We start from the raw sequence: 24,579 nt of genomic DNA, 5'->3' as shown, positions 1-24,579 counted from the left end.
TTGCAGGCCTACTCAAACACCCTATTAGAAGGATTGCGGTGGCCGTTACTGTTGTCTGCCGTGATCGTATAGTGGTTAGTACTCTGCGTTGTGGCCGCAGCAACCCCGGTTCGAATCCGGGTCACGGCAAATGCACAATCTATTTGGAAAATTGTATTGTTGTATATTTGCCAAATGTATCTGATTTAAATTGAAAGTATAGTCTAAACATAATGCGTAAATGTTGCTGAGTACCACTAGATGGGGCCCGCTAGACGGAGAAAGACCTTGGCCTGGCTCGTCATCGCCATTGGTGTCACTTTTAAAACGTGCATGCAGTGTCACTAAAGCTTGTATCACAATAAAAGTTTACATTTACAAGGCTGAACTCATTTAACTACTACAAGCGGGTTCTTCGTTGATTCATTGATTAAAAACAGTAAAAAGTTTAGTTAGTATTTTCGACAAACGGCAGTCGAAGTTGAAGCCGTACTGGCTGGGTAAATTAATCGGAGATCCCAGAGTTATCCTTTTCATTCTTCCATTCATTCATAAAGTGGGCGTGTCTTGTTGAACCCGAGGCAAGGATTCAGACGCGTGCCAGCGCCTTGTTTGTGCACGCGCCCAGGAGTGCGTTCGTGTGTGCGTGTGTCTCCCAGCGGCGGCCATGTTGGAATGTTGGATGTGGACGAGGCGAAGAGGGGAAGCAGGAACAGGCGACTCCGGAGCGAGCGAAAGGGGGGAGAAGACTGAGGAGGCGAGATTGGAGCGATAATACACCGCCAGCAGCTATCATTCTTCCGGGATAGCGGATCTTCCAGCAAGTTCTTTCAGTTTGAAAGCCGACTGAAGGCTGAACGTAGGACGTCCACAGGAACCAGTCAGCGGTAAGTTGACTTTTTAAGAGGTGGGATTACTTCAGGAGCTAAAAGGAAATGATGCGTTCATTGCTTTGGGGATATCAGCCCATTAGCAGTATTTGTCGTTACTTTTTCCACTGTCATTCGCTATTAAACAGGAGTTTAATTAGCTTCTAATAGCGACTAAGCCAGGGGGTGTAAAATAAAGTAAGTCACAAGTCACATGGAGTAACGTTACCTCCACCGTGGACGACTGGAGTGGATTAACCCACTTTTCTCTCCTAAATCTCCCTCCCAGGTGGTTATTTGAGCCACAGGGCACTGTTTTTTTAATGAAGCGGTTTTGAAGTATTTTTCACCTGACAGAAAGGCCCGTGTCTTTATGTGGTCCAGTTATAAATCCTTACCTGAGGCTTTTTAAGGCAGCCATATTCAACTTGCGACCCATGGACCAGTTCTGGCCCGCAAACGACATTAGGCAGAGCACAGCAGAGCACTCACTCTATCTATATATATGTATATATGTATGTGTAGTATGTATGTATATATATATATATATATATATATATATATATTTTATTTTTTTTATTTTTTTTTGTCAAAGGTCATTAAACAGCAGGGCAATTATGATCAGCTGTATGGAGGATCTTTGACATCCTTTTTTTTGAAGACGGCAGGGCACTCCAATTGAATAGGATGTCTTTGACAGGCTTTCTTGCACTGGGTGAGTTAGTCCTTTTAATATGGAGGATTGCTGAGTAATTTCTGTAATCGGCCCCCTCACATACAGTATAGTGATGTGGTCCAGAGCGCTCCTGTCATGTGAAGGATCTGTAAAGTACTTCTATTTCCCTTAAAGGTGTGTTGATACTACACTGTCTGTACCTTTTATTATATTATTTATATAGCCCCTAGTGAAAAGAACAACGCTATAGAGGTGAGAATGAGCCACGTTACGGATTGTGTCGATGTAAATTGACCATCAGTGTTGTGTGGTAGTGCTGCGTTTCGCTGCATGTATGATTTGCTTCTACTTCACATTCCAGATGCAAGAAAATGCTAATGAACTGCAGCATCCACTAGTGAGTCTCTCTGTGCACTAATAAGAGCACAGGACTTCTTGTGCAGTCCTCATGTTTGCATCATTTCCTCCACTGGTGCTAGTGAACAAGGGCAGTGGCATTGGAAATGATTGGATGTGGTCCTTAGGTCAGGCGTGCTGGTGAATCTTAAACAGTGTAGTCCGATGTGGACCACTCAGGTGATGCGCACGTGTTTCCTCATGTCAGCGGATTTGTAACACTCCCTTGTTATGCATTGTGTCCGTACGACCCTGCTTGTGGGTGTCACAGGACCAGCTTGAATGCAGGCTACGCAAGGACACAATCCATTTCATTATGATGTAGTCATGCAAGTGTAAAAATAAGTGAAACCCAGTCGATGGTAACACGTACGTGCCTGGAATTAGAAATCACTCTCTTGGAAATTTTCAAGTGTAAAAAGAAGCTAATCGCTGTTGCGATGGTGCGCCACGGCCGGCTGGCTTTGCCTCTTTTCATGTGCTTGGTTACAGCAGGCTAATACAGGCGTGGCAATGGTGTGTGTGTAAATTGCAGAGCAGCGCTTGTATTTATAGAAACACTTGACGGCTCTCAGAGATCTTACAGAGGCAGTCACTCCTGCAGAAAACAGTCTCAGCTTCAGTTCCTCCCATTTTAGTGTTATTTTTGTCAAACTAGTGAAGCGACTTCCTGCCTCTGTTGGTCATGGAAAGCGAATAAGCGGGAGAAAGGGTGACAAAGGCAGCAGTCTAGTGCCAGCCGGCTGCTGCATGACTCTGCTATGATAGCAATCAGTGTGTCAGGAGGAATGTCCAGCTTCCCAATAAGTGCTGGGATTCTAGCCAGGCAGTTTATTTATTTAAACCACAAAGAGGACAGGGCGTTGATTGGGAGCAGGCGATCAAGTTCATTTTTGAACCAGCTATATCATACAACACAGCAGTGACTGAACCAATGTTGTAATTGTAGATATGGCATGTTAATAAGTTGTAGAAAAATACAATGCATCTCATCTCAGCTTTGTGAGATAGCTGAAAAAGTCCATTATTGTGTGTTTCAGTGTTTGCTCTTTTTTCAAATTTTTGCTCATTTTAAAAACAATTCAAAAAAATTCCGAAACATTTCAGCTTTCTTCTACAATAACCTTCATAAATCTTCTTTTTGTAATATTGTGACTTTATTCCCTTAATACTTTGACTTTATTCCTATCATAACCTTTCCCCCTGCCTTTTTTCTCCAAAATGACAACTTCACATATTTCAAGAGGAACATACTGTATATTTCACTTCTATTCCCCAAAAATGACTTTTTTGCTCATATTATTTTCATCAATTTGAGACTTTTTTCTCTTAATATTTAAACAAAATCTTGATAAATTATATCTGCAAATGTGCAGGCAGGCAGTAAAAACAGCCTTGGCAAATGGCCCCCATGCTGCACTTTGGACACCCCTTTTAAAACGTGCATGCAGAGGTAGACCAAGCTGCTACTTGAAATATGGCTACTGCCGTATTGTGGAGGCTGCCTACAGCCACAGCTGTGCTTGTTTTTTGATCCAAAAATTCAATTCAATTTAGTGTACAGTGGGGCAGTGACCCACCAGATCGAGCAGATGGAGCTACTGTGAGTGTCATTTGAGATATGATTATTTTCATTATTTTTCAATTCATCTACAGTGACTTTTGCCGATGGTGCATATGATTACATGGGGATGAAAAATTGTCACTGTGCACACCCTCTACTCTTCTTTGGGTATACATGCAGGAAGTAAAGCGTGCACTTCAAGGCCGTATAGTGTAGTAACCATGTCGCATCTTCTTCCTCTGTGTCGCATGTATTTTCTTCACCTCACTATTTTTGGTATTTGTGTGGATGAAACCTGTGTGCAGGGTAGACTGCGGTCTGCGTTACAATGGCAGGAAATGACATCATCATCGCTAATGACCTCGTGGCTCCTTGGGGGCTTGCACTTAGCCGGACATGTGCCATAGCCGGACAAAAACACACCATGTTTCTCACATTGGCATAAACCCAACATTAAACATCCACACTTTTGTCCACGGAGGCCTGCATACGGAATAATCCATTCTGCACTATAAATCTGATATGTAAATATTCTACCATGTAGATATACTCAGATTTTTTTCATCAAGCTGCACTTTGGACACCCCTACCCATTGCCTTTTTGCTTTTTTCAACTTCCGTGTAGTTTTCTTGTTTAACTAAAGCAATAAAAATGCTGCAGGACCAAAAATGACCCCCAGGGCGCACTTTAGATACCCCTGTCTTAAAGGGAAACTGCACTTAAAAAAAATTGTCCATCCTTCGCAATCTTTATGTGAAACATAAACACATATTTCCTTTTTCTGTACATTATATCACCAGAAATTAAGTGAATATGAGCTAGCTAATATTGCATGTCATTGGGACACAGCTATGTTGATGTTCAAGCCCTAACAAAAAACGTCAGCAGTGTTCAATTTCCATAACTGACCTGTATATTAACCCAGCTACAGCCATATTGTTCTTGTAGCAGCTAACACCAAATACTATTTGTATTTCTGGTACAATAACACAACACCAATGATGGGCAAAATTCCCCAAAAAGTGCAGTTCCTCTTTAAAGCAAGCCTTCTTGACTCTCACTGGAAGACAACTTGGAGACTAATTGGTCGTCTGAAGTACACACACACACACACACACACACACACACACACACACACACACGGTTGAGAGAGCAGTAGTCTTGAAGGTCAGTGGGTGCTGCATGTCAGCCGGGGGAAGAAAGCCCCAGGCAGAATAATAGGACATAGAAATCTTGGCTGCAGTCTCACTCCTTTAACATTTTCTGAGGCATTTTTGCTGAATTGCGAAAAAGGGTGCACATATTGTAAAGCTGTTGCCTCCTCGCTCCCTCTGTCTGTGTCTCTTATTACATGAGTCAGAGACAAAAAAGAAAAGCGTCATTGTCATAAAGTGAAAAGAAAAACAGAAACTGTGGGGAAATGATCCATGCAAATTCCCTATGGCGTATATGTATGCTATTTTATTCAGTTTTGTGACGGGATGTTGGCTCTATTGTTCAATAAATAGATGAGGTTTAGGGCCCCCCCTGCAGTTCTTGGCCTTTGTCCACCCGCCTTCAAAGGCTTGAATCTCAGGCTACGTCTCAGACGTGCAGGGGTGTATGGATATTTCAAGTTCAATCAAAAGTTGGAGTTGTAGGGAGGATGACAAAGCGCGTTGTGCATCAGCGTCTGCTTAGCCGATCAAATGACCTCATCTCTGCTCCTCAACAAACACACACTCACAACAGACACCGTCCTCACAGCTATGACATCACACACACTTGCACGTTTGGACACTGGAGAAGTCAGGCTTGGGTAAAATAGCGCTTGGTGTGTCTGTGTGTCTGGTTGTGTGATGAGTCACCCGCAAACGCCGTCCTTTTAGACAAAGCTTCATTCAGCCCCCATTCCTCCTCCTGGTTTGAACCCGTTTTATGGCGCCTATTTTCACAGCATACACAAGACGGGAAACATTGAAAGTGCAGTGCCACTAGAGGGTGATGGTACTCCATGCTGGCAGCACACCTTATAGCAGGGGTCCCCTAACTAAGGCCCAGGGGCCGGACATGGCGCGCTTCCACATATGAACAATACGCTACCAGAGATATGCGTATAACCCCACCACCACTCCCTTCAGCTGTTTTGCCATGGTACAACCGATGTCATGACAAAAACTGTACCTGCTCGGATAGAGACAGGGTGCGGTATCTGTCACAGAACCGAAAATTGAGTTGTCTATTTATTTTTCTATTTCATCTAAATGCTATTTGCCATTGTCTGTAGGGTGTGTGTGTGTGTGTGTGATGTCTTGGCCTAGTAATCCAGTGGCCCATTAATCTGCTTTGGTCTTGAGCAATTCCGGCCTGGACTGTCAGGCTGTTTGCTTGCTTGGGATTCTGTCCACGAATAACCTGCTAGCATACTGTACATGTGGTCATATTGGACCGTCGCCATGCTGTTGTTTGATTCTCAATGTGACACTGTGCCATCTTTTCTTCAGAAATAAAACAATACATATGCATAAATCCGTAAATGGTGTCAAGCCATCTTCTAATATTTGGATGAAACTAGTCGCTGTGGTGGCCGTTGCCTCTATCTGTCTGTTTCAGATGGGCAGTGAGGTGAACAGCCTGAGCGACAGCCTGTTTCACTCGGACTGTACTGAGAATGTCACATTATGACTAATGGAGTAGCCCCCTCCGGGTGGTGTTTGTGTCTGAGAGGCGGGAGGGCTCGAAGGCAACAACGCAAGCAGGATCGCGCGCACACACACACACATGTCTGTTTTTGCAAGGATTTTGTCGCATTTTGGGATGTAATATGCTACAAAAATATTAGTTAGTAGGATGATGCAAAGCCTTTACAGTTTAAATGCTCAAAATTATAGCTGGGGTGTCTAGGCCCTTATTGGAAGCAGACAATAATTGAGAGAGAGGTTGCTTGATCAGTAATTATTGATAAAAACTTCATTTTTTGTTGTCAGTCAGGATTTGGACCTGGAGCTGGACCGGTAGCTGGTTCAAAACCCTTGCTTTTGTGGAGCATGCACCCACCAACTATGGGAGACTTGGTAGTGAATTGAAAAAATGCAGTTAATTTGCAGTTAATTTTAATTTAAAAAATTGGTTTTATTTTAACCATAGCGTCAGTGGGGCAGTGACCCAGCAGATACCGCCACCTGTAAATTATGTCTAATCTACACCCATAATCATGATTTGGAGTGCATGAGAAAGTGGAACTGTCTCTCTTTGACCACGTGGTCTTCTGGCAACAAGTATATTATGCACAACGTGACAGCATCAGAACCAATGTTGTAATAGCCGTAAGGACTTGCAAACTGCTCATCCAGCCTTAATACCGCTGATGAGTTCATTGTACATCACAGTACGGCAACCTTAACCATAACGTGCAGGCAGAGCACTGCTCAGCAGGAGGTTTCCTACAGCCAAGGATGTGAAAGCCAGTGTTACAGTATATATTAGTGACTGTAACTTCTTCATCAGGAGGTCAACTACAGCCATAACCAATATTTTTTTGTGCTAGTGTTAATTAAAGACCTCAAAGGGAGACTCAACTGGCTCATTAAATAGATGCAAATTGATAGGCACAAAAAATGGAAATGGCAAGAGAGTTGTAGAGTCCGCTTATGTTATGGTCAGATGGGGCAGTGACCCACCAGGTCCAGCAGGCAGAGCTTCAGGAAAAATGTACCTGCTTTATATTGTGAAATACCGCCACCTGCAGGACTCGAGTAGAACAGTGTGTTGATGCTCTTGAGTCAGTGTGACTACATCTGGTTGCCCCCCCTCCATCCCTCCTCTGGTAGACAAAGATTCCCCTTCCCCCTCCGTCCTCCTCCATGCATGCATCCATCCATTCCTATCTCCCTCCCACTTAGGATGCTGTCTCTGCTTCCCACTTATGCCACGCTCTGTCAGTGTTGTAGTAGAAGTCAGGGATTAGGAAGGGGAAGGCCGGGTTTGACAGTGACCACACAAGCCCGGGATCTGGGCTTGCCCAGTTTAGCACCCTTCTTTTTTCTACTATTCTGGACTTGAAATGGAAGGATTGTACCATGGTAAGGAGAGGCCGTGGTTCACTTCATGTGTTGTTTTGTCTTTGCCCTTTCTTATGAAGGTTGTCGCAATCAGGACTTTGTTGACACTTTTAAGGATTGACACAAGCGTGCAGTTTTGATAATGGTGTGTGTGTGTGTGTGTATGTGTATATACAGTGTTTGTGTGTGCATGTGGTTGGTTTGAAGTGTGTGTGGGAAGTTGCATGTGTGGGAGAGTAGATGGATGTTAAATTAGAGGCTTGTGTTGTGCATTCTTCTAGAGTATTTGGTTTTGTGTGTAGGCATGATGTATTTCGGTTTTAGGCTTTGGGCATCTGCAGACGTGTACTCCTGAAAAGGTTTTCAAACATGTACCCCCTGCTGAGTTGCCCGTGCTATTATTTTCTAATAACGCTAAAGCCCTATGATTTCCGAGGAAACAGAATGGTTGAATTGGCCAATAAAAACTACTCTTAAACCCAGAATGAAATACATATTATTTATATTTGTGTGCAAAGGATGACGTCCCTTTAGCAAAGTCGGCCAAGCTCCATGCATTTGTGAAGTATGTAATATAAACAAGGAATTTCCTATCACAAAAGTACACAGTTTATTCTGGTAAAATAAGCAGAAAGAGTAAAAACAGATCTTAAAAACTGGGGGGAAAATGGCATTTGGAGAAAAAAACAAAAGGGAACCAAATAAATCCAGATGCCCTGTAAGTTGGCTGGACTTGAAATTTCTCCCACATCTTTACATTAGACTGTAACTTGATGGTGTCCAGCCAATCACAAACATTGGATGCACACCTTGAGGCCATTGCCAAGCACATATCTGTACATGGCAGGACAACATGGCTGCCATCATCCAAAATGCATGCTAGCATGTCTTCCATAGCAATTTCAGTGTCACTTGCAGTTACTGGAATAACTGCACATCAATCATGTCCTTTCCTCCTAAATGGATGCTGAATAAAAGATAGTGTGTGGCGACCACGTTAGCGCCGCACCTCCACACACTTGAGTGAGCATGTGTGTGTGTGCTTTTGCAGATAAACGCCAACGAGCACTCATGCGTCGACATGACCTTATTATGGTTCATGCATGCAAGATTTATGCATCATCTGCGTGTTTAATGTGACGGTCCATTCTCATCTATCCCAACATACGTAGTCATATATGTACATCTCGTAAGTCACAGCTGAACTTCTGCATACAAAAGAGTGATTTCCACGCTTCCCTGCTGTCTTTTTGAGCGGCAGGTGTGCCGGTTGCCTCGGGCACTGTGTTGTTGCATACTAGACTGCATGCTCCACTAACACGTCTTTGTCCGCAGGGTCGCAGAGCAGTGACATACTCCTCCTGAGGCAGTGAGGCAGACTGCTTGCATCAAATGACATTAAGAACTTGCAGGAGCTTTAGCGGCAAGTGTGTTTGCAGCTTTGAGGTGCTTGGCTTTGACTGACCTCGCTTGTGAAGCTGTCAAAGCAGCATCAGTAGAACAGATGGTGGGCTTTGGAGTCTATCTAGATGTCATTATTGTCACACCAGCACATGAACTGATGAGTTTTCAGGGTCCTTTTAAGCCACTATAGTCGCACTATTTCACTTTTCCTCAGTCAAATCTTGGATTTTCACAGGACAACAACAAAGGTTCAAGTATGAGGCACATATGTTGACCTCATTCTTGTAAAAGCTTAATTTTACAGTTTATTCTTGCGTTTTTTAACATAATTAATACTTTTTTCTTGTAGCCAATGCTTCATTTTTGTATTATTAGTGTTATTTCCTGTCTCCACTACACACACACACACACACACACACACACTCACATGCACACTGTGGTTTCATATTACACTAGTGTTTGTCCATAAACTGTACTGTTTATTTGCATGACATCATCCTTGTTGAGGACCTCCTGTGTGTGTGTGTGTGTGTGTGTAGACCTGGGTGTCTACACAGCACTTATCCTCCTGACCTGTATCACTGACACACTAAATGACACCCAAAAGGCTTCTCCTGGACTTCCTGTGGCATTCATTTGATGAGGCATTTATTCCAAAGTACTGTACGTCTCAGTATATAAAGTCTAGCAACCTGCTGAGGGGTTTTTATAGACCCCCACTTAAAGGAGTCCTATAATCATTGTGCTTGTTTATCTTTGTCCCAGCACCACATCATTTATCAAGGAGAAAACTTTTAAATGAACTCTTTCAGCTGTTTATCTGACATCTGATGGCCTGTTGATTTTTCCCAATCAATATCCTGTTGGAACTGGGATAGGCTCCAGCATCCCCTGCGATCCTTGTGAGGATAAGCGGTTGAGAATGAATGAATGAATGAATATCCTGTTGGTGTTTCTCATCATTGCATTGATTTATTAAAAAAAACTCCAATCCAGTCATCAATAATTTTAACACCAGGTGCAATCCCCTGGCGTAATCTCTGACCATAAAGCTAATACGATGACCGCTTTATGCACTTTAACAAGCTTAGTGAACCCCCCCTCTGTTTGTCTTTCAGATATTTCCAGGATTGCCTACTACACAGGTGAGTCCCATTTCATTTGCCATTCATTATCATACAGCTGCTGGCCCACCAGAAGCCCCCCTCACAGGGAACAGAGGTGTTACTCAGATCGGTGCACCGCAAGATGTTTGATGCTCATGAACGGGCTCTCGGGACCCATGTGACTGTTAGAAGGTTCCTAAAAAGTCCATTCGGCATATTGGAGACACTTGAATATGATTTCCAGTTAAAACATGAGGAAAGGTGGTTGCGATGGTAGCACTTCAACATGGCGTGAATCGGACGTCAGAATCAGCAGCTTCTGCCTAATGAGTGACCAAAAGGTTTGACGTCGCCACTCATGGACAAAGGTGGGAGTGGCTTTTCATTGAACACCAGAGCTTAGCAGTGACCGGCATGAAGCTCCTCCCGCTCCTCTCTTGCTCCCCATTCAACTTTCATTTGCACTGCTTTTGCCGTCCTCTTCCTCTCATTCTTGCTGAAACAATGTCAGCCTTCCCCGGTGTCCCTGCACCTCCTCTGCCTCCCGTCCCCTGCTGCTTTTGTCTCTCTTTCATGGCATGCCGCTGTTGCTAAACAAGAAGACAGCCTTCTACTGGTCGATCACTAATTAATTGTCTGTCTTTTTGGCTCGGACCGCCACTGCGTGTCCACTGGTTTGGAAGAGGGAACAAGGAGTCCAAATCCTCTGCTGAGGGACGGTCTCCATACACTTCCAAGGCAACTGTGTTACTATGGCGTGCAGGCATGGGCCAGGAAAGACCCGATAGCTAGCAAACAGTGTGTTGTCGTCAGAGAGGGGCCGCCAGGGAGCACAAGGGAAAGTGGACAGAAGAAAAGCAGAAGTGTCCGAATCAGTCTTGTGGCTTTCTCTGCAAAAGGACTGGAAAGGATGGGATCAGACTGCGTTGTCACACAGACTTTTTATGGATGTTCCGCTGCTGGAAGCTGCAGGCTCAGGTTGGATCTGTGGTTTTTGTAACTCCTGCACGGGAGCAGGTGCAGAAAGGGCGTCATGCGTGGTTGCGAGGCCGCCAGCTGCCTGTCGGTGCTCAGCACTGACGGAGGCAGGCGGGGACGGACCTGCGTTTCCATGGCGACGAGCAGCTGTAGCCCCTTCCCCATGTGTTGGGGCCGAGGTATGCACGGAAGCTCCTGGATAAGAAGAATGGGAGTTGTGTTAACACACAGCACCGCATACTGATGGCGTGGGGAGGGGAAGTGTGTCAGTGTTGGGGATTTAGACAGGAAAAATAACCACTTTAGGTCCATTGTTTTCATTCTGTTGGAGAATTTTTTTGGAGTGTTTTTTCATGCCAATGTTTCTTCTTTGTCCTTCCAGAATATGACAGACACCTAGCAGCGGCGGTATCGGCAGGGAAAACCATGGCCACGCCATACATGGACCCCAACCTTAACCACTCGCTCCTGGGTGGCGCCCCAAGGCTTAGTGCGGGGGGGTCGGACCGGACAGTGGCCGGCTCCGTGGACAGGGTCCTGAAAGTCTTCCATCACTTTGAGACCAACACGGAGCTCAGCAGCTGGTCCTCTAACATTCGATACGGGGATGCCACTGATGTCAGGGTAAGATACCTTCCTGTTCCTGTTGCACTGCGGGACATTGCAAATGTTAGCGTAGCAATGTGCTAACATTACATTTGCACTTCAACTTCTACATCTTTAACATCTCCGACGTTTGACTGACAGAGAAGTGATGTCCATATGCACAGGGCCGACTCCTTCATGACACCTTCGAGTACCCCTTGATGTGCTGGAGGACACCAACCCTAGTGCTAGTAGCTAATGCTAACATAGCAGTCACATTTTAACATTTTATTCTCAAAGCGATAAACACAAAGCGATCAAACTTACAGCCCCCATGTCTGGCGGAGATACAGTAGTTTACTGACTGGGCTATTCGTCATTTTAGATGTGTAGCGAAGCCAGCTTTGATTTTCTTATACCATATGCTTATGCTGTTGCTGCACCTTAGCTCTGGATGCTTAGGTATTATGATCCTCAGTCTCCATCTTGCTGCAGTGGTATCTTTTCCTACTGCACTGGTTCTCCTCTTGACAATTCCTCAAGATCCACTTTTGTAATGCATAAAGTACCAAGCACCCCTCCAACACATCATATCTGGGTCAGACCCACCCCCCAAGAGTTTTACATGGCAACACACATGCTCCTGTGAGCATACTCCACATGTGATGTCTGGCAACATGTCTGTAATCCTAAATTGACTGCATGCATGGAGTGATGCCCTCAGGACTCCCATAATCCAGTTGTCAGAAACATCTGATATCCCCACATCTCCAGGGGATCATCCAGAAGATCCTGGACATCCACAAAGTGCGCTGGACGTCCTGCTTCGGCCTGCGTCTCAGCAGCAGTGGCCAAACCAGAGACCACCAAGTCCACTGGCTTCACCCGGACCTGGGCGTGTCTCACGTCCGCGAAACATATGAACAGACACATCCCGGTGAGGAGTGGAGGTGAGAATCCATGAGACCTTTTGTGTGGCTGTTAATGTGCAAGATGCTTTTAAAAGATAATGCATCTTAAAGATTAATCTGTGTGGATGCGCAAAGGATGTCACGTCATTTATATTTGAAACCAAGTAGAAAAAGAAAGAAGGAATAGTCTGTTTCCACTGACAAACACCCAAACTCTAACACTGCTCATACGGCCCTGCCTTATGAAAACCAGCTTACTCACATACAACCCTTCATTCTGTTTGGCCCGGGACCGTCAGGAGGATAAGCGCTATAGAAAATGGATGGATGCAATATGGCAGGAAGTAGGGCATTGCCCCTGCAAGATAAGATGTGAGCTTACAGTTGGGCTTCCACAAAGTCCCAGCTAGCATCCTTTACTCAGCGTCCTGTAGCCAATGAACAAAGCCACAGGAGTGAATTACTGCCTCATGAAAAATATCCAGCAGGGTCCGTCTGTCGTGCACGCCGTGGATCACTTTTATCGTGGCCATCTTGCTGCAAATGCCATTGTGCATTTAAGACTTTTGCACCGCGGAAAAAAGAAGGGAGGCAGATGTTGCCTTTTGGGTGACTTAAGTCAGCAACTTTTTTTGGCTTCAGGGATGATGTAACCTCTTCTTTTGGCTATTTTACATGTGATGTTCTCCTTTCAGATTAGCTAGAGAATCTTTAAGTTGTGTTTTTGTCAGAAGAGCTCTAATAACAGCTGAGTGCTCCTCTCAAATAGACAATCTTTGTGTTTTCTTTATGAATGTGTTACTTTATGGACTATTTTAGCCATTGTTTAAGTATTTTTAAATATATAATGTGGCCTTAGCTATAGAATAACTGCATAAATGTAGTAACTGGTGCATTCATGATGCATGCAACCCTTATACAATATTATATAATATATACAATACACATTTTGGTCATTTATAGCATTCGCAGAACTTCCTTCTTAGGGTCGGGCCTCATTTGAAGATTCTAGTTCTGATTCCAATTCCTCATTTTGATTCCGGTTCCCATCGATTCTCGATAATGTCATTGCAGGTCTCATTATGTGAATGGAGTGTTCTTGTCGCTCTTTGGAGGTTCTGAGCAGCCCCCTTTTATCTCTTTTTCTATCTTTAGAAGGCGCAGAGAAGAGACAGTTGTTTATTCGTGTACTCGTGCACACAAGGATTGTGGATGATGGGCAAAATTCTGAACGTAGTGCACTTTTGCTAGTCACAGGCGGCTCCGTCTTGCTTGTGGCATACAAAACAAGCCACAGAAGAAGGTTGTCTCAATGTCTTTGGCTTTTCATGTTTTTTTTGCTTACTTTTTGTCTCCCACTGCTTCCATAAATATGACATGCACATGCAAATTAGACGATGCCATCCGTCATCTTGATCCTTAACTTCTTCAAACTGTGCCCCCCAGAGGTTGAATAGACCAGTTTTAAACATTGCTTCTTTTATATTCTTGTATATGCTATAGGTACGAGCTGAGGATCCGGTATCTGCCAAAAGGCTTCATACAGCAGTTTACAGAAGACAAACCTACACTCAATTACTTCTACCACCAGGTACTCACACACACACACACACACACACACACACACACATTTCATCTCTCAACAACAAGGCATATGGCACTGATTGCCGCCTGTGTTTTGCCTGGGAGTCATCTAGGTCAGCAGGCTTGTTGCAGGCTTGGCCTTCCAGATTGTTGCTGGGAGATGTAAATATTTCATTCTCTTTGAATAACAACATATGCTTGTGTTTATTTGCATACATCACATCCAGGTGAAAAATGACTACATGACACAGATCGGGGATCAGTTGGAACAGGATGTCGCCCTCAAACTGGGCTGTCTAGAGATCAGGTGAGACACACCGCAGGGTATTAAGGTGAATAGAGTAGAATGTTGACCGGGATGGCTGACTGTACTCTGCTGATTTCCAGGAGGTTCTTCAAAGAGATGCGAGGCAACGCCCTGGACAAGAAGTCTAACTATGAACTACTAGAGTGAGTGCCCGTTTTCTGCTTTGCTCAGTGATGCAGTTGTATACCTCCAGTGTTTGCTCAATATGTCAATGACTTGATGTAAGTTTACTCCAGCCAGCGCTAACGAAGGGGGCTCCTTAACGAGGATTGGCTCCCACTCTAACGAGCTGCTCCATTCTACCCGAGTCTTTCTTTCAGCCCATTAGCCTAACGAGCGCTCCAGTCAACTGAGAAGATATGTCCAGTCGTTATGGCTCCCACTTCCCATCGCCGCTTGTCTCCGTTGTCTTTCCCCCCGTCCTTTCATTTTGGTTGTCTTTGTGGTTTTGTCTCAGTCCGTCCCTCATCCCTGCAAATATGTCACTTTCAAAGGCGGGGCTGCTGCAAGGACCTGACACTTGGCCATTAGTGTGGCATCTTCACCATAACTTATGTATTGCCATAATGTCATGAATCCAACAATTCTTAGTCCAATTATGTCGGGTCGATAACCAATTAACCATGATAAACGAGGGGTGACTGTTCTTGAAAGTAATGTTCGAGCCTCGCCTCGTCTCGTTCCTGTAGACCTAAGATCATGTATGGTCTCGTCTTGTAAACTAATGATAATCAATATTTTAGATAAACATTTACTACAGACCCATTTTGGTTCTCCAAAACCACAGTTTGGAAACCTGAGCAAGACATGGTTGCTGTAGGATTCCCATCTCCTGTTGTGCAACCGAGCTTTGTCGGTCATTTGCTAGCTGAAGAAAAAACAAATTGCTGATCAGATAAAGACATTAACATTCCTGTGAGTATTTACAAGATTGTAAAGATTGTGTTCCTGATGGCGGCTTATTTGTCTCTCTCCAGGAAGGATGTTGGTTTGAGGCGTTTCTTCCCCAAAGACCTGCTGGATTCAGTCAAGGTGAGGAAGCCACAGTAGCCATTACTGTATTGGCCTTGACTGTACCACATGAAATGTCAATTGACAGGAGACTTCATTCATTTTCACACATTGGGTGGGTGCTCATGAGCAGTGATAAATTTAAGGCACACGTTGGTAGGCAGGGTCCGTGTGTGTGTGTGTGTGTGTGATCCCAAAAAGGTCCTGATGTCAGAGGCGGGGAGACAGATGCTCTGCAGTGGGGAGCGGAACAGCTCGTGTGCGACCCCCGGGGTCACGTTAAAGCCCACTTTTCTCTTTCCAACAATGAAGTGGGAAGGGGGGAGGTGTGCGCCTCCTTTCCTGGGTCCATCCCTTCTGCCTATCAAACCCAGCTGCCCACCTCGCCGCTTCACAAACATAAAGCGCTGCCTTTGAGGCCACCCCCTGACACACACACACACACACAGTCAAACATCCATAAATTGTCTGATAGGACTTGAATGCAGAGGTCTGTGTCCCATTTTCATCCTCTTTTTGTGGACAGCGCAGGGAAACTTCCATAGACTACACAGCTGTTCGAGGGAAATATACCATCGAGCGTTAAAAAAAATCATCATCTATATTTGCACATATACAATTAGGTATTCCAAACATATACATTGGAGCACATCTGCTGTGTTACATTTAGAGTTCAGCTGAATGGGAGTCATTTAATGTGATTATTCCCTCTCAATGGACTCCACTTGCTACACACGTGCACATAAACACACGCAGGAAAGAACAGATGGCTACAGTAGTAAAGAGTGACTTATGTCTGTGCCGGTCAAAGCCTTCTCAAGACCAGAGGCTGTTCATTCATGCTGACAGCTTTGCTAAACATGTTTGTGTGCGGATTTGGGGATGCTAGTGTACATATCTTACCTTCCATAAATGTCCCTCCGCTGGTATGGCCAGATGTGGTGTTGTCATGGCAATGTCGGCACGCACAGTGATGGCAAGTGCTATGGCTACTTCCCCTGGACACTTGAGTGACACTTGAGTGACACTTGAGTTTTGAGGGGGGTGTACACTCCTAATTAAAATTTTAAGACCAGTTGAAAAATAGCAAGAATATATTTTGCATTTTGGATCTTAAAGAGGTTCAAAAAAGAAAAAAACAACAACATACAAAATGAAGAAAATGGTGCAAGACAACAAATGTTTCAGTAAGTAAGTAATTTATTGCAAACAAGCATTAAAGTGAAATGGGCTGATCATCAGCTGCTGATCAGCGGGCTATATGTGGCGATGTTGCAGGGGGCATCCATCATTTTTCAACACTTCCTCCAGAGGGATAAGCTCACTCTTTTGGGCCATTCTGCACGTTCCCCTCATTTAAATCCAATTGAGAAAGTTTGGGGATGTGTGACACACCTCCCACTCCACTCCTGGAAAGACTGGCAGCAAGCATGCCCAAAATGTCCGTTCTTCAGTAGGTCAGAAGTTTGTGGTGCTGGCGGACGTATATTACTGTAAGAACATCATTAACAAGCCAATTGTTCTTGATAATTATAGGTTATCACATGGTTTGTCTGGTATCATGCTGACACTTGGGGGCATGATACCTGGCCTGATAACAGACAAACCATGTGATGATCTTATTATCACATACTATTTAATCATGAGCTTATTATCACGCACTATTTAATCAAAAGACCATTTTGTTTCCAAAAAAATTTCAGTTTATTACATGTATTATATCTAAACAGTGTACACTGTGTGTTCACGCTCGTGCGCTGTTCTCTGATTGGTTGTTTCACGGGCACGATACTAGAGCAGTGTGCTCTGAGTGGACAGCTACGGGGGCTGATACTGGACATGGTTACACTCTATATTTTATCAGTATCACTGCCCTGGGCCTTTACCCGTATCATTCATGGGCGGTTTCTAGGGTACAGGGCCAATTAATACTGTAGTATGTGATAAGATGGTCATACCGCTACAGCATGTCGGTTCAAGCCTGGGAGAATTAGATATTTATTTAATGCTGCCAGCTACATGTTGTCTTAAACCTGCTTTGAACCAAACTCAACCTCCAGACTGAATCTCCTTTATTCCTAATCTATATATAGTGAGCCGTTTATAGATGTGGGGGGGGGGGCTTTTCTACGCCTTTACTGTACTACTTCCACTGCATGCATGCTTGTGTGTGTGTTTGGATTATTCTGCCCTCCTGGTGCTCAGTGGATTAGTAAAGTTGCTCATCAAATATCTTAGAGATGATTACAGCCTATATGTCACGGTTTAGGCATAAAGCGGTGAAATGGAAAGTTTCTGGACGGATTTTCTTCCCATTGTCAAAAAGCATGATGGATGGCTGATCAATTCCTTCAGGCTAAGACTCTTCGTAAGCTCATCCAGCAGACTTTCAAGCAAGTGGCCAACCTCAACGACGAGCAGTGCATTCTGAAATTTCTGGAGATCCTCGCTCCCATCTACCGCTACGACAAGGAATGCTTCAAATGTGCGCTGGGGGTGAGTCGTATTTGCTGAAGGCTTGCGTTAGGTCGACCCCTTGTGGCGGCATTGATTGTTGCACGCATTCAGCTTCCATGAATGCATTTTTCTCCTTTCTGATTCATCATGCAGTCCAGCTGGGTGATCCAGGTGGAGCTGGCCATCGGGCCAGAGGAGGGGATCAGCTACTTGACGGACAAAGGATCAGCAGTGAGTCCAAGTCCTCACCCCTGGACTCACACACACATACGGTATGAAGTAGTCATGTCTCTTTCACCTCTTCAAGCCCACCCATCTGGCCAACTTCACCCAAGTTCAGTCCATCCAGTACTCGGCCATGGAGGAGAAGGACAGGAAGGGAATGCTGCAAGTCAACGTGGCGGGGGCTGCTGAGGTAAATGGTCACAGCAGCTTTCCATGGATGCTATCCACGCTGTATGACACTGGTGTCTCTGCCCCTACAAACTATAAATGAAATCTCTGGAGATAATGACCTTTTTTATTTGCAGCCTCTCACCGTCACGACAGCCTCTCTGACCATGGCCGAGAACCTGGCCGACCTGATTGATGGTTACTGTCGACTGGTCTCCATGGAAACCCACTCTTTCATCGTCAGAGTGCAGAAAGGTAAGGATGTGCAAGCCGCAGCTGAGTGTTCAGAATGTAAGATTCCTTGCATAGAGAGCATGATGACACATCACTACATTGACAAAACATGCTGCATTGATATACTTCATTGTTATTTGCATAGTTATGGTTTTGCACTGCATTGCAGATATGTAGTGCATCACACAGAGAGGCATTTATAATTTTGTGTCTGTTTAACGATGTGCTCCAAGATGAGATGATCTTGGCGTCTACTACGTCTATAAAGGCTGTCAAGTCCATATTCAATAAATAATAATAGTAAAAGATATCCAATGTGCAAAATATATTGGACCGGAGATCCTGTCATATAGAATATAGAGCAGGGGTGCTCATTAAGTCGATCGCGATCTACCGGTCGATCGCGGAGGTGGTACTGGTCGATCGCGGCGTGACATTAAAAAAAATATCATCCTTGCATCAATGCCGTCACTTGATTGATATACAGGGCAGCCATTCAGATGACAACTGAATGTTGCCCTTCGGGTGACCAATCAAATCAAACAACGTCTCTAAGTGCAGCAGAACTTACCATGTCAGCCTATCATCCATCCCCGTTACTTGATTGACATACAGGAGAACCAGTCAGATGACAACTGAATTTTGACCTTTAGGTCACCGCTCATGCGTAAACAACGATGCAAAGTGCTAAGCTCGTCGGCGAATAGCGTCAGATTTTAAGCCCTCGCTAAAGTTTATGGTCACTAAAATGAGTGAGTGAATACATTTGAAAATAAATAGATGTTTTGCATTTTTGTAGTGGGTAGATCATTTTGACTGGGTCATTTTAAAAGTAGCTCGCATGCTGAAAAAGTGTGAGCACTCCTGCTCTAGATCCTCTATATGACCGAGTCAAAATGATCTACTCACTACAAAAATGCAAAACATCTATTGAGGATTATTTGTACGTACAATGTATGTTGATGTACCTTACATAACCAAATGAGCCAATATTGCAAAACACACATAATTAACTATTAACATTTTTTGTAATTACCTGAGTTTACTTTGATGACTTGTACTGAATTGAATCAGCCAGGGATGCATAGTCCAGACAGTAGCTGCTGATAGCCAGGTTAGCCAGGCAAACGCACTTCGAAAAAGACATTGTGAAAAAAAAGTCCACCTCCCATTCCGTATGGAAGTGATATGTTTTTGCCTTTTTACTTGGTCCAGCTACTTCACTCATTTTAGTGACCATAAACTTTAGCGAGGGCTTAAAATCTGACGCTATTCGCCGAGTAGCTTAGCACTTTGCATCGTTGTTTACGCATGAGCGGTGACCTAAAGGTCAAAATTCAGTTGTCATCTGACTGGTTGTCCTGTATGTCAATCAAGTAACGGGGATGGATGATAGGCTGACATGGTAAGTTCTGCTGCACTTAGAGACGTTGTTTGATTTGATTGGTCACCCGAAGGGCAACATTCAGTTGTCATCTGAATGGCTGCCCTGTATATCAATCAAGTGACGGCATTGATGCTAGGATGATATTTTTTTAATGTCACGCCGCGATCGACCAGCGATCGACCAGTGCCACCTCTGCGATCAACCGGTAGATCGCGATCGACTTAATGAGCACCCCTGATCTAGATGATCTGTAACTGTAGAGGATCTTTGACTGGAGTTTTTGCAGTAGGTGTTAAAAACAACAGAGCACTCCTGTCTTATAGAGGATCTTTTGCTGTGGATCCTGAAAAAACATTCATTCATTCATTCATTCATTTTCTACCGCTTAGCCTCACGAGGGTCTGGGGGGGGGGGGGGTGCAGCTTTCCACGAATAAGCTGGCTTTGACATGTTGTAATGTGTTTGTCATCCTCCAGAGGGCGAGAGAGCGCTGCCTTCCATTCCAAAGTAAGTCCACTTCAAGCAGTATTCTCTTTTTTTTTTTTTACTTCAGTTGAGTTCAGTTTCAGCAGCGTGTCCAAATCCCAGTGCCAGTCACTTGGTTGGTTAGCTTGGGGCCTTCATTGTGTCTCTCCCTGCTTCACCTCCTTGTCCTTTTGCTAATTTTCACCTCAAATCTTTGTCTTTACCTCTCTCTCTGTCTCTTGCTCTACCTCCCCCCATGTCTGCTCAAATAAGGAGATAAGTTTGGCAGCCAAATATTTTCCACTTGTGTGAGTCTCCTCCTCTTTGCCGCGGCCTCTCAGTCTTCCAGCCTTTGCTCCCCACGGCTGGAGGAGGCAGAGATGATTGATGCACTTCTGGAGGTAGTGAGCAGGTCAGAAATGCGGTGTTAATACATATGCTTGTATTTGCAGAGTGTCTAACAATGAGAAGAAGTTGGAGGCGGTGAAGAGCGGAGTGAGAACTATTTCCATCTCAGGTAGGCCAGAAATTCCCTCTGCTCTGGTTTCCTCCAACATCTGTTTTTTCTCTTTGTTCCTGTCTGTCCCTGTTTGCTGACCCCCCCCCCCCCCGCATATCTGCCTGTCCTCTTCCATTCACGATGTACAACTCTCCTCCAACCAACCCACCGCGTGTCCTCTTTGTGCTCTCTGATTGGCCGAAGACCCGGTGCCATCATCGACACTTCCTAAGCCAGCCAAGGCGCGGCGTTTCCTCCTCCCCTTTGTCTTCTGTTCAGAGTCGCCACCCAATGGTATTCATTGGCTGTGTTGTTCATGGCCGGCTTGTGATGTAGCATTCAGCTAACACCGGGACTGAAGGCCGTTTGAGCAGCTGTCATGACAACAGGCTGCATCACAACCTACCTACCCTCTCTTCCTCCCTCCTCACCACCTGTTTTTAACACATTCACAACACTTACGTTTGTTTCTACATTCTTGTTACAATGTTTCTCTTGGTTAATATTTTTTATCATTCTACTAATATAATGCCCTAATATTGTACTAACAACCTGTTACATGCCCTACTTGCTCAGGTTGCAGCCTGGAAAGAGAGTGTGTAGTGTCAGCCCCATACACATGCACACAGTTGTTATTATTATTATTATTAATACATTATTATTGGTGGAAGCACAGCTGCAAGCTCAGCAGAGCACAGAGTCATAACTCATCAATCTGGACGGCAGCTTGGAATGCTGTAGACATTTTCCCAAAGCTGCTGACTTCCAATTTGACATGTAGATGTTGCACATATTCAAGCATTGCTCTTCCAAAACAATGAGAATATCCAAGCAATGAAGATATCCCAAACCTCTCTGACCACAGCAATGCTATGGGCCAAACCCGGCCCTGAAATGACGTCAGCCCCCATGTTCAGCTCAAAATGTGGGAGAGATGATTTTGCAGTCGATTCCTTTGCATTTGCATAGTATTTATTACTGGTTGATGATGTTGTTACTATACAGCATATGGGATGATTTCATCAAGTAAACCTTACCAAGTAAACCTTAAGATGTGCATTGAATCACACATAAAACAAGAATAATACTGAAGGGAAAGGTGCAGCCCCTGGTTCTTTGAGTCCTGAATACATTGTAGCATACTCGTTTCAGCTCAGGGTTCACAAGAGAACACTGAGGGTCTGACCCTGCTCTCGGTTTAAAGTCCACCACTGGAATTTCTGCACTCACCTCAAGCTGCATCCACGGCTTCCTCTGAGAAATATTTACACCGGCCGCAGACGACAGCACTGGAAGCCACAGTGGCGTCTAAACGCTCTTTCCACTCGCCGTCCCCCTCCCAAGTTAACGCATTCATCGTCTTAACTTACTGCTGGCTGAAGCCTTTTTTTGGCTTTGCAGGCTGTGGTGCCACAGCAGCCATCTTGTTGTAACCTCTGCTCTCTCTCTCTCTCTCTTCTAATCTGCTTTCCTGTCTCTTGCATGCTCTCCTGGACCTCGCAGAAGATCTTAGCGGGGATGGTAACGTTATCAATCTTTCTTCTTTCATGGTGCCCCAGCTGAGTGCACCCTTCTGGGGGGGTTATGCATACATTCCTCCTTTTAGCCGCAACAACACTATGTACTGTATCTTGCATCTTTAAATTCCAGTATGCAGATGAGTGTTGGTTCTCATGTTTCCCGTGCTATTTCTCTTTAAGGGAATTCCTCCAAATGCTTCTCACTCTCCTCATGCAGACACACAATCATGCACACGTGGCCCGACTGTCATATATTCATGCGGGCAGAGGTTTGCATTCCATGGCTATAACGGGCAAACTGGAACACACTCACTCACACTTAGCCTCCACTTAAAAGTGCTCCAGCACGTTGTATAACACTTTTACAGCTAAAAGTACACAGCCCGACCCCCCCCCCCCTTTTTAGTATCACTGACAGTATAGCATTGAGTATTGCGCAATGGTTAATGTTTCTGGTAGTGAAGTGAAAATGTCCTTTCATTCATTGACTTTATAGAATGATTCTATTCCTGTGGGACGCAGCGCTGTAGGCTATTTCATTGATGTTTTGTGAGCCAGTGTCATGTTCCCGTCCACGTTTCTGTAGTCACTCAGCCCCCATGCCGCTACAGGAGTGCTGATAAACTGGTGTCCAGTCTTCACACAGCGCCTGATGAGTCCCGTGCAAAGTGGTGCTGGACAGCAGATGTTCCGCTCGTGTTGCTAGCAGCTGTCCCCGTGCGCCCTGATTTTATTTTAAACACCGCCATCTGGTTAGGAGAGATCCGTCCATCCTTCCCTCCCTCCCTTTTTTCTTCACTCCCTCCCTCCTCCTCCTTCTCTGTCTGTCCTCAACTTGCAAACATCTCTTTGGGTCCGCTGCGTTTTTCTTTCTTTTATCTCCTTTTCCACTCTTTCCGCCCTCCTCTACCCCGACCCCACCCAATATCATCTCCTCCATCGCATTGCAACCCAGCTGCTCTCCACCAGGCGGGCGGACACACCGAGCCGTGTCTGTGTGTGTGTGTTTGTGTGTGAGAGTTGCATGGGTGCCACTTTGGGCAGGAGTTCTCCAAAGAGTGAGACTTTTTACAGTGACGGCTTGCTCCTTCCTTTCCATTGACAAAGTCTTCATTGTCATCCCCACCTTGCAGAAACTGATGACTACGCCGAGATAGTTGACGAAGAGGACACTTACACCATGCCCTCCAGTAAGTCCGTGACTAGCACGCATGGCTGTCCCGCTGTCAGCCAGTCTGCTCCTCTCTCAGTATCCACTACATCCCTGTCTCCTTGCTACATGTTTTCCAACACAGAGCATGCATGTTCGTCCTTCCTGTCTTTCTCACTTTTCACCTTCCCGTCTTCCTCTTCTTTTTCTCCCCTCCACCCGTGGCCAACGCAGTGACCTATGGAATAGTGGAAGGTAAAACCAAGCTTGAAATGCTCTTGTGGATTTTTCTTTGCCAGACAAAAAGCTAATATTTTATTGTAGCATAGACTCGGATTCCATATGCACAGCCTTTAGGGAAGTTTTGACGTAATTACGGAGGAAATGCAGGGCTCTGGATCTATCCGACATTTTCGTAAAGCTGAAAGCTCAATATTTTAACGTCACATTTTGGTTTCAACGTGCAGAGATATGCAGCAACTAACTGAAAAGGACAGGTTCATTTTCATCTCCAAGAGACAAAGTAGTGCTGCATGCCTCTGACAGACTTTGTCTTTCTGTCTTTCCCGCATAACATCAGCAGGTATGCTGATGTCAGCATGTCCGGCATTCAAGCTTAGCGTTGGAAACTATTGTTGAGATTTGGTGGCTAATAATTGTCTGGCCAAGAAAAATTGTTTTTATTCCTCAATACGTTGTTTCAACTGCTGCTAGCTCTATTTTATTTGACGTTGCCTCTTCTCTTTTTGCACATGTAGAATGGGTAGGTGGTTAGAACACAAGCTTATGAAATGCTGCCTTTCAGCATTCTCATGATTTCATTTGTCCTTGGAAGCGCGGGACTACGAGATCCAGAGGGACAGGATCGAGTTGGGTCGCTGCATAGGAGAGGGTCAGTTTGGAGATGTCCATCAAGGAGTCTACAACATCCCGGTAGGTACCTGTATCTACCTCTGCATGCGCTGCAAATCCTTGCTGTTGTACTGTACTGTTGTTCATAAACGAGCATGTGGCCTTTTCCTTCCCACTTTGGCTTTGATTGGTGGAACGCCGCTGTTGTTGT

The 24,579-nt window shown here is 44.8% G+C and overlaps 1 protein-coding gene and 1 non-coding gene across 12 annotated transcripts in view; both read left to right on the top strand.

Moving 5' to 3' along the window:
* Positions 1-57: 57 nt before the first annotated feature.
* trnah-gug (transfer RNA histidin (anticodon GUG)) lies at positions 58-129 on the top strand. The gene has a single exon. It is a non-coding gene; the product is annotated as a tRNA-His (tRNA).
* Positions 130-564: 435 nt separating this feature from the next.
* The window catches only part of ptk2aa (protein tyrosine kinase 2aa), a 30,453-nt gene continuing 6,438 nt past the window's right edge, over positions 565-24,579 (top strand). For 2 of the 11 annotated variants that reach the window (XM_078792157.1, XM_058046734.2), the window contains exons 1-16: positions 7,404-7,546; positions 10,048-10,074; positions 11,396-11,637; positions 12,373-12,548; positions 14,013-14,100; positions 14,321-14,400; positions 14,481-14,543; positions 15,378-15,432; positions 17,767-17,907; positions 18,022-18,099; positions 18,176-18,283; positions 18,399-18,516; positions 20,359-20,389; positions 20,800-20,864; positions 23,500-23,556; positions 24,352-24,449. In XM_078792157.1, coding sequence (XP_078648283.1) covers positions 7,528-7,546; positions 10,048-10,074; positions 11,396-11,637; positions 12,373-12,548; positions 14,013-14,100; positions 14,321-14,400; positions 14,481-14,543; positions 15,378-15,432; positions 17,767-17,907; positions 18,022-18,099; positions 18,176-18,283; positions 18,399-18,516; positions 20,359-20,389; positions 20,800-20,864; positions 23,500-23,556; positions 24,352-24,449 — 1,446 coding nt within the window. In that variant the 5' untranslated portion in view covers positions 7,404-7,527. Of the gene's footprint in view, positions 867-7,403; positions 7,547-10,047; positions 10,075-11,395; positions 11,638-12,372; positions 12,549-14,012; positions 14,101-14,320; positions 14,401-14,480; positions 14,544-15,377; positions 15,433-17,766; positions 17,908-18,021; positions 18,100-18,175; positions 18,284-18,398; positions 18,517-20,358; positions 20,390-20,799; positions 20,865-22,349; positions 22,368-23,499; positions 23,557-23,750; positions 23,772-24,351; positions 24,450-24,579 lie in introns of those variants that run through there. The other 9 variants (XM_058046737.2, XM_058046731.2, XM_078792156.1 and 6 more) reach the window with 9 other exon arrangements.

Source organism: Doryrhamphus excisus, linkage group LG7 (assembly GCF_037039965.1).
Source record: "Doryrhamphus excisus strain RoL-2023G ecotype Guam linkage group LG7, RoL_Dexc_Guam_v1.1, whole genome shotgun sequence".
Classification (NCBI taxonomy): Eukaryota; Metazoa; Chordata; class Actinopteri; order Syngnathiformes; family Syngnathidae; genus Doryrhamphus; species Doryrhamphus excisus.
This window is presented reverse-complemented; position numbering and strand designations above follow the sequence as displayed.